At 38.7% G+C, this 16,982-nt stretch overlaps 1 protein-coding gene across 1 annotated transcript; it reads right to left on the bottom strand.

Annotated features, from left to right (window-relative positions):
- Positions 1-5,484: 5,484 nt before the first annotated feature.
- On the bottom strand, positions 5,485-16,538 carry LOC133771873 (F-box/WD repeat-containing protein 2-like). The gene is given in 4 exon segments (XM_062208252.1): positions 5,485-6,083; positions 6,086-6,645; positions 6,647-6,834; positions 16,512-16,538. Coding segments are annotated over 4 exon segments (1,341 nt in total). The 3' UTR covers positions 5,485-5,517.
- Between the last annotated feature and the right edge of the window lie 444 nt (positions 16,539-16,982).

Raw genomic sequence — 16,982 nt, 5'->3', positions numbered from 1 at the left:
ATCCGAAGCCAGGAGCCTGGTGCTTCCCTCTGTTCTCCCATGTGGGTGCAGGGCCCAAGCACTTGGGCCATCCTCCACTGCCTTCCCAGGCCATAGCAGAGAGCTGGACTGGAAGAGGAGCAACCGGGACTAGAACCTGGCACCCATATAGGATGCCGGCACACAGGTGGAGGATTAACCAAGTGAGCCCCGGCACCGGTCCCCTTGTTTCTATTTTTAAAAATTCAGTGTCATAGCATTTATCCAGCCTTATGCCATGCATGAATATGATATGAACATAATTAAAGTTTACATTAAAACATTTGAAAAAGGGTGAATCCCTCTGTCAGGCATTGTTAATATCTTCTTAGATTTTACCAATAATCACAGGCAATATTTTTACTCAGTTAAGTAAGAATTCTTCTCTCTCTCCCACTATTATTCAGTTTTGTTTCATTTTATCAAGGACTTGGTACAAACTACGCACACTTGATTGACAACATTCTCCTATTCTACCCACCGGTCTACTAGCCTTCTAAAATAAATAGAACAAAGTTATTCTGACATGTTAAATAAATTGTGACTTTTAGTAGTCAAGACATTTTAAAAAATATTTATTTATTTGAAAGGCAGAGTTACAGAGAGAGAGAGGGAGAGTTACAGAGAGAGAGGGAGAGACAGAGAGAGAGAGAGATCTTTGATCTGCTGGTTCAATCCCTAAATGGCCGCAATACCCATAATACATCAACCATCTTGAAAGTCATATTCTATAACATTTTGTCTCCCCTGAACCACTCGAATGTAGTGGTTATTATCTCTGTTTTAAAAATAAAACATTGAAACTCAAAGAGTTTAACTTATTTAAAAATATACAATCAGAAATGATACTATCCAGGATTCATATGTAGGTGACTGGCTTCCAAATTCATAACACTTCAGTAAATGTCATAAACCTTTAATTCATTAAAATTAAGTATATTAGTTTGCTTTATTATTAGCTTATCATCTTGGAACAAGAGATTGGGGAAAAGAGAATATAGAAGTAAACTATATTAATGCAATTTATGAAAAATGGCATGGGTTTTTCCTCAATCTCTATAAAATAACTTAACAAATGGAAAGGCACACAAATTAGAACAAAAGCAGTATTAAAGTAGAATACACAAGTTTTTAACAGTGAGAATAGGCTACCAAAGACACTGTGAATTACCTGTCCTTAAGGACCCAAAAAATAGGGCAGAAGACCATCTGCTTGGATAGTGTAGGCACTAACTTGCACAGCCTTGAATGGCTGAACTGTTTGATCCCATAGTCTCATGAATTGCTTCTAATAATATGGTTTAATTCTCTTCTATGTCTAAATTCCTTTTTCTTTTCTTGTTTTTTTTTTTAATTTATTTTATTTATTTGAAAGACAGAGTTACAGTGAGAGGTAGAGACAGAGAGAAAGGTCTTCCATCCGCTAGTTCACTCCCCAGATAGCCGCAACAGCCGGAGCTGTGCCAATCTGAAACCAGCAGCCAGGAGCTTCTTCCAGGTCTCCCACATGGGTGCAGGGGCCCAAGGACTTGGGCCATCATTTACTGCTTTCCCAGGCCATAGCAGGAAGCCGGATAGGAAGAGGAGCAGCCAGGACTCGAACCAGTGCCCACTGGGATGCCGATGCTTCAGGCCAGGGCTTTAAGCTGCTGCACCACTGCACGAGCCCCCTAAATTCCTTTTTCAAGAGAAATTTGACACAGGCAGGATTTTCTTAATAAGTTATGTACATTGTCACATATACGAGGAATGCTTTAACATATTAGTAAACCTGAATGTTTTCAGTTTTAGATATTTATTTATTTGAAAGTCAGAGTTTCAGAGAGAGAGAGGCAGAGAGAGAGGTCTTCCATCCGATAGTTCACTCCCCAGATGGCCGCAACGGCCAGAGGTGTGCTGATCTGAAGCCAGGAGCCAGGAGCCAGGAGCTTCTTCCAGGTCTCCCACATGGGTTCAGGGGTCCAAGGACTTGGGCCATCTTCCACTGCTTTCCCGGCCATAGCAGAGAGCTGGACAGGAAGCAGAGCAGCTGGATCTCAAACTGGCGCCCATGTGGGATGCCAGCACTTTAGGCCAGGGCGTTAACCCTCTGCGCCACCGCGTCAGCCCCTATTTTCAGCTTTTAAATTATGTATTTAAGATATCACATGTCTCTGTTTGAAATCAGAAATTATTAGAAGTAAGTTATCTGGCACAATTGGTGCATGATAATCAAAAATTTAGGTTGAATGGCAGTCATTTGGAGCATTTGTGCAGTAGTTAATTAAAATACCTCCAAGAATGCCTACATCCCATTTCAGAATAACTGATTTCAAGTCCTGGCTCTGTTCTTGATTCTAGATTCCTGCTAATCCACACTCAGAGACACAGCAGTCAATGTAGAAGTTTTTTGGGTCCCTGAAACCCACCTGAGAGACCAAACTGCCCTTCAGACTCTCAGTTTGGCTTGGCCCAGTCTTGGCCAGCATGGGCATTTGGTGAATCAACCAGTAGATGGAACATCTCTCTCTGTCAGTATTTCTGTTTTCCTTTTTCTATATCTCTGCCTTTCAAATAAGTAAAACAAATGAAATTTTAAAAATATAAAATTTAGGTAAATATATTAAGGTTATGATAGATTAAAGAAACTATAATTTTTCAAAATAATGCTTCCATATTCTTAGTTCAACTTATGATTCATAAATCTAGTAAGTATATAGGGAAAGCAATGAAATAACTATGAGAAAATATTCTTATTGCAACCTTGAAAAAGTGAGAGAAGTTGGCTTTTCAATTTGATGTAATGTTACTTTTCAGTTAGGCAATAATTCTATGTGACAAATAGAAAAAGGCCACAATGAAGACATAGCTCATGGCTCTAGTGGAAAAATACTGAGATATAGTTTTCTTGCTTGTTATTACTTCAGTTTGTAATTTCCCTAACAAATTTAGAAAACAAGTGTGTGGAAAAACTGATTCCAATATATAGTAATAATCCAACATAAGTACTGGTCAATGGAAAACAAAGAATGACTGAATTTAATTCTGCTTTTTCTCTATAAAGAAAAAATAAGGGCTTTAATATTATTTAAGGAAAAATGCCTTCAAATGATGTAATTCCATCAAAAATTAAATGATTATAGTTCCATTTAAATGAGGATTTTTGGAGTCTTAAGCCTTTGGTTCAGTATTTGAAATATTCAATACATTTAGTCTTTGGCAGAACCTAATAGGTTAGTACTACACTAATTTTAAATGGAGAAATCAAATATAGGAAATAAACTTAGTGGCACCCAACTAGCAACTGGAAAACTCACTTGAGCTGTGGTCTCCAAACACCATGACCTTGATATAGAGGCTGAAAATAGATTTTGAATTATTTTAACATTCAACATATTGGGGCCAGTGCTGTGGCCCCACCCTGGAGCACTGGCCAGACTCCCTGGCCACACCCAGCATGTACCTCTGGATGATCACTGAAACAGCAGAGACTCCACTAAGCCACAGGGGCATAGCTGAAAGATAAAATACATCAGAGGAAATAAACCAATACGTATTTCCACAAATGCATAAAAATAAACACAGAAATTCAAGAAACACGAATAAGGAGGATGACATGACACTCTCCCGAAGGAACAAACAACATTTCAATACTAGAGTGTGAAGATGAAGAGATTGATGAAATGCGTGCCAGAAATGGAATTAAAAAATTAATCATAGGATTACTCAAAAGCAATCAGAAGCAAATCCATGAATTAAAGAAATCCATACCTAATGTGAATAAAAAATAATCCCATGAAACTGGGATTTTAAATGAAACATTAGAAATGAAGAATTCAATAGTCAAAAAAAATACAGTGGAAAGCCTTAACAACAGACTTGGAGAGGCAGGAGACAAATCTTTGGAAATTTTTCAGTCAGATCAAAAAAAAAAAAAAAAAAAGAAATTAGAAAAATTAAAACATTACTGAAAATTTATGGGATACTGCCAAATAACTCAACATATGGGTTCTAGGTGTTCCTAAAGGCATGGAAAGATACAATGGATTAGAAGGCCTGCTTATTGAAATAATTACAGAAAACTTTTCCAATTTGGAGAGAGAAAGGAACGTCCAAGTACATGAGGCAGATAGAACTCTTTATAGACATGACTAAAAAAGACCTTCATCACGACAGATTTTTGTCAAATTTTCAACAGTAAAACATAAAGAAAAGATTCTAAAATGTGCACGAGAGAAATGCCAGATTACTTTCAGAGGCTCTCCAATGAGACGCACAGCTATTTCGTCTCAGAAACCACATAGGCTAGGAGAGAATGAAGAGACATAGTCCAATTCTTATGAGAAAAAAAAAAAACAAAACCCTGTTAACTCAGAACGCTGTACCCTGCAAAACTCTCATTTATGAATGCAGGTGAAATAAAGACCTTACATAAAAAACAGAAATTGAAAGAATTTGTCACCATTCGTCCAGCCTTACAAAAGATGCTTAAGGATATGCTACACACAGAAACACAAACATGCTTTACACTGCAAATGAAACACTCAGCAAAGTAAAAACACAACCAACAGAATAGAAGAAGACATTTGCAAACAATGCGGCTGATAAAGGATTAATATCCAGAATCTAAATCTATAAAGAGCTCAAGAAACTCAATGACAAAGTTAGGAAATGGGCAAAGACTTGAATAGAGATTTTTCAAAAGAGTAAACTCAAATGGCCAACAGACACATGAAAAATGCTCGGGATCACAAGCCATCAGGGAAATGCAAATCAAAACCACAATGAAGTTTTACCTATCCCAGTTATAATTGATCTCATGTAGAAATCAACAAACAATAAGTGCTCGCAAGGATGTGGGGGGAAAAGGTACCCTAACCCACTGTTGGTGGGAATGTAAACTGATGTAGCTATTGTGGAAGACAGTATGGAGATACCTCAGAAACCTGAAAATAGATCTAGCATAAGACCCAGCAATCCCACTCCTTGGAATTTACCAAAACAAAACAAATTATCAGATCAAAGAGTTATTTGCAGGCCCATGCTCATTGTAGCTCTATTCACAATAGCTAAGATATGGAATCAAACCAGATATTCATCAACGGATAACCGGATAAAGAAATTATGACATACATACACTATGGAATACCACTCAGCAGTAAGAAAAAATGACATCTTCTCTTTTTTTTTTTTTTTGAACCATTTAACTTTCTTTACTTAAAACCAATATTCCACTCAATAAAGATGAATCCAAAATGCATCCTCTTATGCTGATTAACATAAGTAAGTACAAATGAAGTCAATGGTGTACCCCATTAGCATGCTGCATTGTATGTCCATAAAACAAGCCCTCCCCCGCCCCAAGCCCTGGCCCCTGGCAAACACAGATAAATGATTGTGCACTGCGTGATGATACCATTAGGTGAGAACTTTGGTTCATGCAGTCGGCTGCCATGGAGGTTGCACCAAAAACCCACAGTCCCGGCACCCAAAGTCAGTCAGTGGTGGTGGCTCATGGTGTCAGCCGTGCTCCTTCCACAACACCAGGTGAATACTGTGGTCAGGCATGCTGGTGGCAAAGACCAAGCCCGTGTCATTGTGTCCGTCTAGTCCATTCAGCCAGGATGCTTCGCCTGCCAGAAAGCTTGAGCCTCTCTTTGATTTCCTGTACTCTGGCAGAGGCCAGCGGCTAACCAGGCTCTCTGTCCGCAAATCCATGATGTACAGGTAGTGGTTGTCAAACAGCAGGGCAAAGATATCTCCGAAGCCAAGCAAGGCCAGGTTTGCTATCTCAGGAGTCTTGATGACCCTGAGGATATCATAACTGGCCAAGTCCCACTGGTAGAGACCTAGTGCTGAACTACAGGCAATGTATTTGCCATCAAAATGAAGTCTTGGCTGAAGGCAGATACTTCTATCCTCAGAGACAGATAATGTCTTTAAGCATTTGCAGTTGATTTCTCTCCCAATTGGCCAAATCTTGATCTCATATTTGTCTGCACTTAAGAGGATATAGTCTCCAGGGCTATGCAACAGAGATTTGACTTTGCACTTCTGAAAAACCACCTTGGTGACCCACTCCGTGTAGTGAGTGTGTTCAGGCATGTCGCAGCAGATGAAACCCATACTTTCAGAGTGAAGTCTGCAGAGCCGCTCACCAAGATATCCAGTTCATCATTGTAGTCCACGCTAAATACCGCCCCCGTGTGCCCCCGGAAGTGCTGGGTCCGGGCTCCAGAACTCCACTCCCAGCAGGCCACAGTGTTGTCAAAGGAGCCTGTCACAAGCTTCTGTTCGTCAAACTTCACTGCTGCACAAGTGTGGGTCTGGATGCCATAAACACATTGCCCTGTGCTCACATCCCACAGCTTTGCAGACAAGTCATCTGACCCTGTACAGAGAAGTCCATCTTTGTAGTAAAGTGCATACATTCTGGCACTGTGTCCAATTAATGATGAGGTCTCAAAGGCTTCATGGTCCTCCAGTTGCTTCATTCTTAAAATAGCCTCCAAATAAACCTTCTTCCAGTGCAAAGCGTCCTGAACAGAACCATCTATCTGCCAGCCCAAATTTTTACATGCAGTCTGCCACACCTCTGTACAAGCACTTATCACCTTATTCCACTGTTTAGAGACGAGGCAGCATGTGAGTCTGAGGATCGAGCCATTTTAACAAATAAAAACTGAGCTCCAAGGGAAGGAGTTTGAGGAAGTCCCGCTTGAGGAGGGTCTCCAGGTTATTGGAGAGATGCCTGAGCTGGACTGCCCCACTCAGATTAATCAGGTGATCCAGAGTTTCATTCTTCTGAGCGAGTGCCCCGGGGCCTGGGACCTTGCGCTGGGTTCACACCGACTAGGCGCACTCTGGCCGCCAGAGCCTCACAGCAGCCGGGTCTGCTCCGCAGCCATGGCGCCTGGCCCTGCGGCCGCCTTTCGGGTCCGCAGCCTCATGGGGGAGCGGCTTCCGGTGCTGCCTGTGTCATCTCCACGCCACATCTTCTCTTTTGCAACAAAATGGATGCAACTGGAAACCATTATACTTAGTGAAATAAGTCAGTCTCAAAAAGACAAAGACCATATGTTCTCCCTGATCTGTGGTAACTAAGAGAGTACCTGAAAGGTAATCTATATAAATGAAACTGACACTTTGAGATGCAATGATTGATACAGCCCTTGTCTCTACTGTTTAGGAATTATTTTTCTTCATACTATTTGTTGAACTCTTAGTGCAGGGTTTATCTTATGAGAATAAAGTCAACTGAAAATAGATCTTTTGGGGCTAGCGCTGTGGCATAGTAGGTAAAGCCACTGCCTGCAGTGCTAATGGTTGTTCATTTGATAAAAGTCACATAAAATTCAATTAATAATCCAATACAAGCCAATTCACTAGCATTGATCAAAACTACATTCAGTTATTTAATGTGCACCATCCAATGAGACATTTTGCTGGGCATTATTGGAGGCCAAATATTTGTAACATAAGACTTTTACTCATTTATCAAATCTTATTTTTATTTTCAAATAATTTTATCTTTTTAAAAATTTATTTGGAAATAGATCTCCCATCTGTTGGTTCACATCCCAAAAGTCCACAATAGCTGGGGCTATGCTAGGATGAAGCAAGTATCCAATAATTCAATCTGGGTCTCCCATGTTGGTGGCAGGAACCTAAGTGTGTGAGCCATCATCTGCTGCCTCCCAGGATGCACATTAGCAGGAAACCATAATCAGAAGCAGAGCTTGGACTTGTACCCAGGTCCTTTGATATGGGATGTGGGCATCCCAAGTGGAACCACTATGCCAAACACCATCTCCCCAATGACACTCCTGGCTCAGACTTAAGGGTTCTATGATAATTTGATATTGAAGTAGCAATAATTTTTGAGGAAACATTTGCTTTATAAATTATTAGGAGCATGATAAAATTTTCTCTTGAAATAATGTATTGGGGCTGGTGCCATGGTGAAGTGGGTTAAAGCCTGGCCTGCAGCACTGGAATCTCCTTTGGGTGCTGGTTCAAGTCCTGGCTACTCTACTTCCAATCCAGCACCCTGCTAATGGGCCTGGGAAAGCAGCAGAGGATGGCCCAAATTCTTGGGCCCTTGCATCCACGTGGAGACCTGGAAGAAGCTCCTGGCTTTGGGTAGGCTCAACTCTGCAGCCATTTGGGGAGTGAACCAGCAGATGGAAGACCTCTTTCTCTGTCTCTCCCTACCCCTCTCTGTAACTCTGTTCTTCAAATAAATAAATAAATAAATCTTAAAAATTAATGTATTAAATTATATTTTAGTCATATGTGATTCACACTGTCTCAGTATATTTTACTTAAGAAAAAGTGCAGCCCATCAAGTCATAAGTGTAAAGAGGAAGCTGACTCTAGAGATGAGATATGAGACATGAAATAAGAATAGAACAAAAGAGGGACCAACATTGTGGCACAGTGAGTTAAGCACAGCCTATGACCCTGGCATCCCATATGGATGCTGGTTTGTGTTCCAGCTATTCCACTTTCAATCCAGTTCTCTGCTAATGTGCCTGGGAAAGCAACGGAAGATAGCCCAGGTCCTTGACCCCTGTACCCATGCAGAAGACCCAGATGGAATTCCAGGCTTCTGGCTTCGGACTGGCTCAGCACTGTCCATTTCTGTCATTTGAAAAGTGAACCAGTAGATGGAAGATCTCTTTCTTTCTGTCTCATCCTCTCTCTCTGTGTGTCTGCCTTTCAAATGAACAAAGAATAGAACAAAAGAAAGAAAAAGTTTGATTTAGAATGAATACATATATTTTAATACTCTAAATAACACTATGATAGATGTATTTCTAATAGTTTTGCCATCAAGGTTTATTGCAAAAGACATCTGTTGTGATTGAATATCTTGTTAGCCCTATATTTAATTGTGCTTTTTTCACCTTTAGAATGCAACACACTTGCTACCCCCACTTTATGGGGCTTTTAAAAACTGCTTTAGTTAGCACTTCACCTCTGTGGATTACTTGGGGTTGAGTAATTAATATGTCTTTGAGATATGTAGCCTGTGAATGGTAATAGCCACATAACATTCACTAGAGTAGCTCTATTGTGTATAATCCAGGTGAAGTAATTTCTGCTGACAAATGTCTTGGTCACATGTATGGAGCTCTCGCCACCTACCTGAGCAGCTTTTTCTATAATTTACCTTTATGACTTACAGTTTCAATTGGATTTTATAGGCTTAATGGCTTAGGAAATGATTATGGGCAACAATAATTCAGAATTGACCTTTTCAGAGCTACTTGCTTTTTCACTGGTTTAACTAGCAATGCTTCTAATTGAATGTGTCAGTAACAAAAATATGTGCGCTAACAGCTGCTGACTTAAATTTTATAATTATTGTTATTACCCTAGATAAATATTTAAGTAGTTAAGAAAATCATGGCAGTAGGACAAAATTATCTATAATAACAAAAAGTCCATGTGTCTGTGTAAAAATGCTTCACACTAAAATTAATCATGTTTCTTTTGATAAATCCTATGAGAACAATCTAAAATGGAACTGCAATCACCTGACAACTGAGCTGTGAGGCAATACAGGACAGAGTAGAGATATAAAGGTAATTCAAATGTTAATATGGATACTGAAGAATCAATACCAGTCTCAACTCTGAAATGAGAATCACTGGGAGATTTAAATTCTGTACATTCAAAGAAGTTAATAAAACGCTAAGTACTTCACACATATTATTAGAAGGAGAGAAGAAAGAGAAAGAGGAAGAAGCCAGCATCTACTGCTATTATTGGAGAACATTATCAAATTGATTTAACCTTTGTTGCAGTTTGGGAACCAAACAGGTTTTATAACATAAGGTACTACAAGGTTCTTTTGAAATATTTCATTGCAGGGTCACTCCTAGGAAAAATTTACAAGTCTTACTATATTTGGTCCTAGGACTTGTACCAAGTGCATCTCATTTAGCTGGCTCTCTAATTTTCAGTTAACTGACATCATCTATTTTCTAAATGTCCATCTACTTGAGTCTCCCTCTCCTGAGAGGGATACTAGACTATAGCCATCTCCACCCACCTGTCTCCACTCCTGTTCTTCAGAAACTTGATACATACATACTCAGTACTTCAATCTAAAGTAATACACATGACATTGATAAATAATGTGAAATCTCCAAACATGGATGCAATTTTGAGTGGTTTGCACATGTATTATTTATAATTGTTGCTTTCTTTGTTTTAGAAAGTATTGGAGATTATTGCTTTATAATTTGTTAATGCCATTAATGTTACTTTTAATATACATTTATAACAACCCATTTAGAATAATGAGCTATCAATAGCTAAATAAAGTAGCAATTCATGTATCTGGATGGACAGGATAGGCAGATAGTGATAAATATGTAGGAAGATACTGCTTCATGGCAGAATGCAAAGTAATAGACATAAAGAAGATAGAGTTTTCAATTTACCAGTGAAAGTTAAAACTATGAGAGTAAGAACAGAATGTTAATAGCCTAAACACAAATCTTTTGGGGGTACTTATTAATCGTGAAAGAAAAATTACAATTTTAAAGTGGTAAAACCTTTAGACTGAATATTTCAAGAACTGTTTCTGGTGCAATTAGTGTTGCAAACAATATCACTAGAAATGATTTATTGTGTACGTTTGTGAGAATTCCTTTAGGACATATTTTTGGAAGTGGAGAGTTTATGTCATGGTTTACACATCTGTAGCCCATGAGAAAATATCAAATTGATTGTTCTAATCTCCATCCCCCCAGCAATGCACTCAAAAATTTCCATAGATATAGTTCATTAACAAGTAGTAATAATGCCAGCTATTTTTAATTTTGTCAGTCTGATGGGCATAGAATTTTCTCATGTTTTGCTTTGTGTTTTATCTTATTGCTAACATTTTCATATAGGTACAAGCTATCCACTAGTGAAATTGTTATTCATCTCTGTCTAGTTTTTGGTAGCTTGTCTTTGTGCATGCATTTTCAGAATTCCTTTTTTAGTGGTTGTTTTAAGTTATGTGTCAAACAGATTTAAGGTTTCTGCTCTGCTTCATTCTTCTATGTACTATGGGGATGTTTTATAAATAAAAGTTTCTATCTTATTAGTATTCAGCTTATCAATCATTCCTTTATGGATTATACTTAAAAATCCTACATATTTTAATGACATTGATAATTTATTTTTTACTTTTTCTCTCAAACGTTCTGCAGCCTTTCAAATATTCTAATCTCTAATCCATTGAGAATGAACAATGTGAGATATGAAGTCAGTTTGAACTTATTCACGTGGAAAACCAATCATATTAGCACAACTGTTAAATAACCCACCATTTTTATGTCAACCTGCACCTGGTTGGAACCTCTATTCTAATTATTTGTTTATTTGTTGTATTCCTAAATTGATAAGTTTCTTAGCTGTTTTGATAATTTTAATGCTTTGCTATTTAGGAGAATTAATCTTTCAAGAATGTCTTGACTGTTTATCAATCTGTATATCATTTGTAAGAGCTTGATGAGACTCCTGCAGTTGAATACCCTCATGTTACAACAACTTCCAAAGAAGACCCAGAACAACAAGATCCCCAGAACCTTCTGCAGTAGTATCTTTATACCATAGGTTAGTTTTATTTACTTTTTCCCCAACTTGTCCATTTTAACAGAAATTTCATCATCAGATTTCAGGTTCAATTCTCCTCACACCTCTCAAATACAAAAAGAATCAGAGGAAGAAGAATGGGGCAAGGAGGAAAAAGAGGATATATGGATTTCAGATATTCCTTTAAAAATATTTATTTATTTATTTTGAGAAACAGAGACAGACAGAATGTCGAACAGAGATCTCCCCTCAACGGATTTTTACCTTAAGTACCTGCAATTCCAGGCTGGGCCAGGCCAAAGCAGGACCCAGGGAACTCAATACAGACCACACATGTGAGTGTCAGGGGCGAAAGTACTTGAGTCATCACTTGCTGCCTTCCAGGATGTACATAAGCAGGAAGCTGGAATCAGGAGTGGAGCCAGGAAATGAACCTTGGCAGTCCAATGTGAGATATGAACTTCCCAGCCTGCATATGAACTGCTGTGCCAAACACTCATTTCCCAGTATGGTTCTTTTTAAATTCTGTCAAACACAGGAATTTTTTGTTTCTTATAACATTGCTGGTTGCTCATTAACAGTACTGTCCTGCTATGTATTTCTTTCTAACAGTTCCATCACCTACTATAGAAAATGGAAGTGTGAGGTCCTTATCATACAATACTGCTTTCCAAAATCCCTTTGTGGCACTCATCTTGTGACTCTGGAGAAATAAACCTGGAATTGAAAATCTGACAAAGGCGGAGATACAGAAAGGAACTTTTCTGGATCCTTCAAGATACAAGTGTAACAGGATTAACCAAACTTTGAAATTTGAACATCCTTACTCACTAGTAAGTTTGATGATAAATACATATATATTACTAGCTCTCAAATTTCTTACTTATTTGTTATATACTGCTCCTTTTCATGGCATACTAATTTATTGGTAAATAGAGTAAATGATGAAAAAAGTTTGTTAAAGGAAAGCAGTAGAGAATAATTTTTTTTTCTCATATTTGCTGCCTACTTTAGGAAATAACTGGAAGGGCAAATAGGACCAAAAGGCACTTGTATTACACAGAGTAAAAAACAACCTACACAAGTTTTACACAGTGTTATTTCATTTTACATTACAGAAAAAATCATTAAACTAATTTATTGTTGTTTATGTAGATTGAGTGGATGTTAGGATTTACATTGACTAAGCTTTATTTTTGCCACTAGAATGAATAAAATGCTATAAATGAAAGCCAAAATGCTGAATTCCCATTTTAAAAATAATGTGTTCTATTAATTGTTTTTCTGCTCTCAGTAATTCACTATTATAGATCACGAAGCCCACTGAATTATATGGCTGTAATTAGGTTGTCCTTTTAACATGCTTTATGCCTCAGTATTTTTTATGTCTCCAAAAAATTGTATATTGGCTTTACATGAGCTGTCCTTGAATAAAATTGTATTCTATCTCAGAAAAATAATATTGTACTAGAAGTATATATACTTTGTCAAAATATGAGCAGTTAAAATACAATGAAGTGGACTGGCACTGTGGGGCAGCGGGTTAAAGCTCATTCCTATAGCACCGGCATCCCATATGGGTGCCAGTTCGAGTCCTGGCTGCTCTACTTCTGATCCAGCTCCCTGCTAATGTGCCTAGGAAAGCACTGGAGAATGACCCAAGTCCTTGGGTTCTTGCACCCACATGAGAGACCTGGAATAAGCTCCTGGCTTCAGAATGGCTCAGCTTCGGCCATTGTGGCCATTTGGCAAGTGAACCAGTGGATGGAATACAAGTATCTCTCTCTCTCTCTCTACCTCCTCAGCAACTCTTTCAAATAAATAAAATGACTCTTTAAAAAATACAATTAAGTGATCATTTTTACCTGTTACTTATACTTTTACCTTATATTAATTAAAGACTTTTTTTTGTTTGTTTGAAGGCAGAGAGACACACAGAGAGACTAACGGTGAAAGACAGATCTTCAACTCTCTTGTTCAGTGGCAAATGTCTACAGCTGCCTGGGCTGGGCTGGACCAAAGTCAGGAGCTGACGATTCAATCCACATGGGTGGCAAGGACTAAACTACTTGAGCCATCACTTTCTATCTCCCAGAGTGCACATTAGCTGGAAACTAGGATCAAGAGCATGGCAGGGGCTTAAATCCAAGAAATAGGATGCAGGTTTTTCAAGTGCATCTTAACTGCTGCAGCAAACACCAACCCTTACATTCCTTTTCTTATTATTCACATCATAAGATGGTTTTCTTACTAGTCATTGCACCCAATTACTTCATTGTATTGAAAGTAAGGGCTCCAGGCCGGCGCCGTGGCTCAACAGGCTAATCCTCCGCCTTGCGGTGCCGGCACACCGGGTTCTAGTCCCGGTCGGGGCACCGATCCTGTCCCGGTTGCCCCTCTTCCAGGCCAGCTCTCTGCTGTGGCCAGGGAGTGCAGCGGAGGATGGTCCAAGTGTTTGGGCTCTGCACCCCAGGGGAGACCAGGATAAGCACCTGGCTCCTGCCATCGGAACAGCGCGGTGCGCCGGCCGCAGCGCGCTACCGCGGCGGCCATTGGAGGGTGAACCAACGGCAAAGGAAGACCTTTCTCTCTGTCTCTCTCTCACTGTCCACTCTGCCTGTCAAAAAAAAAAAAAAAAAAAGATTTAAAAAAAAAAAAAAAGAAAGTAAGGGCTCCAGTAGAAGAGCTTCAGAAGCATAGATTCCTTCCCTTAAAAAAATCAAGGTTGGGAAAAAAGCCCACTTAATAAAGTCAGACATTCTTTGCATTAATAGTATATACGCTAATGAGCATTTTCTAAAATACACAGCTTTAGTCTTATTTTTTAACACGATGTCAATTATAGGGTTATGTTTTATTTGTAGTATGATAGTTAGGGATTATTTCTAATGCACATTTTTCATAATGACAGTCTTAGTATGCTTTATTTAGGTTTTAAGTAAATGCTAAATTATTTATTCATGTTCAGTCATCTCTACCTCTTGTCTTTTTGTGTTGATAACAATTGATATACTTCACATCATTTTAAGATATATTCCCCAATGTGTCATGAAAGTAGTATTTGTGGTTTCAGAGTAGTAATATGTATTGAATACAAGTGTTGTAGTAACATAATTTAATTATAAGAATTAGTTTTAGTTCTTTAAAACATTAATATTTTAAAAATATTTTTACTTTATTTATTTTAAAGGCAGAGAGACAGAGATGAAGACACAGAGAGAAACAGAGCTCCCTTATGCTAGTTAACTCCCCAAGGGCCACAATAGCCAGGACTGGCCAAGTTTAAGCCAGGAACCTGGAAGACCATCAGGGTCTTCCACAAGGGTGGCAGATTCCAAATACTTCAGCCATCTTCTATTGCTTTCCCAGGCACAATTAGTAGGGAGCTGCATCAAAAGCCAAGCAAGGGGATTTGAACCAGCACTCAGATATATGAATCTCTTGTTGCAAAGAGTGGCTTGACTTACTGAGACACAAAGCCTGCTATAAAACAATAGTATTTTTATTTTTTTAAGGTTTATTTATTTATCTGAAAGGCAGTGAGAGAGAGCAAGAGCAAGAGAGAAGAGAATCTTCTATTTGTTGGTTTACTCCCCAGATGACTGCAATGGTGAGCACTGGGTCAGTCCAGAGCCAGGACCCTGGAAATCCATTCTAATCTCCTACATGGACCCAAGAACTTGGGCCATCTTCCACTGCCTTGCCATGGGCATTAGCATGGATCAAAACTGGAGGATTTGAATCAGTGCTCTGATTTGGGATGCTGGTGTTAAAAGTGTCAGCATAACCCACTGTGCCACACACTGGTACCTACTATATTTATTTCCATAATGCTTTTAATTTATTCTACAGTATGTTTGCAAAATATTATATAGGGTCTCGCCAGTTTTAACTGCTTCTGATTCTGAAAGGCAGTTTTTCTCTGAAAATGCTTTCTATTTTTTTCTATGCTTTATTGTTCGGTGTGAATGCCTGGTATCTTCATAAAGAAATAACTTTTAGAATATAAAGCTTTTATGACTATAAACTATAAACTTCTGTAGTAATTTTATAATTAATTCTCATATGATATTTAAATAAATGGTAAAATATACTATAATATTCAGCAATGCAATCAGATGTCTCAATTTATTATTTCCAAATGTTTCATCTCTGATCCATGTTAACACTTCTATCCTTTTCCAAATCCACTGCAGAATTTTGAAACAAAATTATTGGGCAATTTTTCCTGAGTACAATAAATATGAAATTACATGTATTTCAACACAATAATAATACCAACTATTTTACAGAGTTGACCTAGCTTTACTAGATTTTGCCAACTTTGAATATGGGAGAATTCACACATCTTTAACATTTTCTTGGTGCATGTTAGAGAGATTTATAATGGATGTTTGACCGCATTCCAAAGGAGATGCACATCTTAGATGAATCTCAGATAACTTTTAAGATTTAGCTAATCTTCAAATTCCTCACCTACAGAGGGAAAAATAAGAAGTCAGATGACATTTGAAGACTCTTGTGGAAAGCTATGCCATAATCCTCACCCCTTTCAACTGTAGGGAACTTGGAATATGACATATTCATCCAAGTCAGAAAGAATGATTTTAAAGAGACTATGTGGAGGGTTAAATAGCTGGGCTAATGTTTGAAGGACATGTCCACCCCACTGCTTGAGAAATACTAAGGTGAGAAAGCATCATAATAGCGGAGAGTAGGCAGACATGAATGCAAGCAAAGAAAGAAACTGGAGGTAGGTAGTGCACAATGCCTCAATGCTGAGGAAGGGGTAAGCAAGGAGTCTCAGGGGAGCATCCCATTTGCATCCACAGGTTGCTGCAGCACCGCTCTGGATGTGGATGGTGTTTCTGAAGAAACCACAAATGTGCTGATGAAAAAGCACCAGCTTTACATACCGAGTAGTCCACGCCAGGACCATTCATACAGCCAAGACTATGCTTCACATATTTCCTCTCCTCCCATGTCCCAAACGAAATCAGTCTGAAGCTGCCTCTGGGAAGTGGAAATAGCAAGGAAAGCATCTAATTTAAACAGAAATATGGTGACAACATGATTATTCTTGGACTGCTGGCCTGCAAATGGCCAAAAGTGGCTGAGAAGAGAGGTCTCAACACTAAACAACCTTGGAGATGTGCATCAATCAACACTGTGTGTGTGTATGTGTTTAAAGATTTATTCATTTAGTTGAAAGGCAGAGTTACAGAGTGAGAGAGAGTGAGAGAGAGCAAAGGAGAGCGAGGGAGAGCGAGGGAGAGCGAGGGAGAGTGAGGGAGAGCGGGGAGAGAGAGAGAGAGAGAGAGAGAGAGAGAGAGAGAACACCACTGCTTCACTTCCCAAATGGCCACAATGGGCTGGTCTGAAGACAG

The sequence above is a fragment of the Lepus europaeus genome, chromosome 12, assembly GCF_033115175.1.
Source record: "Lepus europaeus isolate LE1 chromosome 12, mLepTim1.pri, whole genome shotgun sequence".
Taxonomy (NCBI): domain Eukaryota; kingdom Metazoa; phylum Chordata; class Mammalia; order Lagomorpha; family Leporidae; genus Lepus; species Lepus europaeus.
The sequence above is the reverse complement of the archived record's forward strand: the minus strand, read 5'-3'. Positions and strand labels throughout refer to the sequence as shown.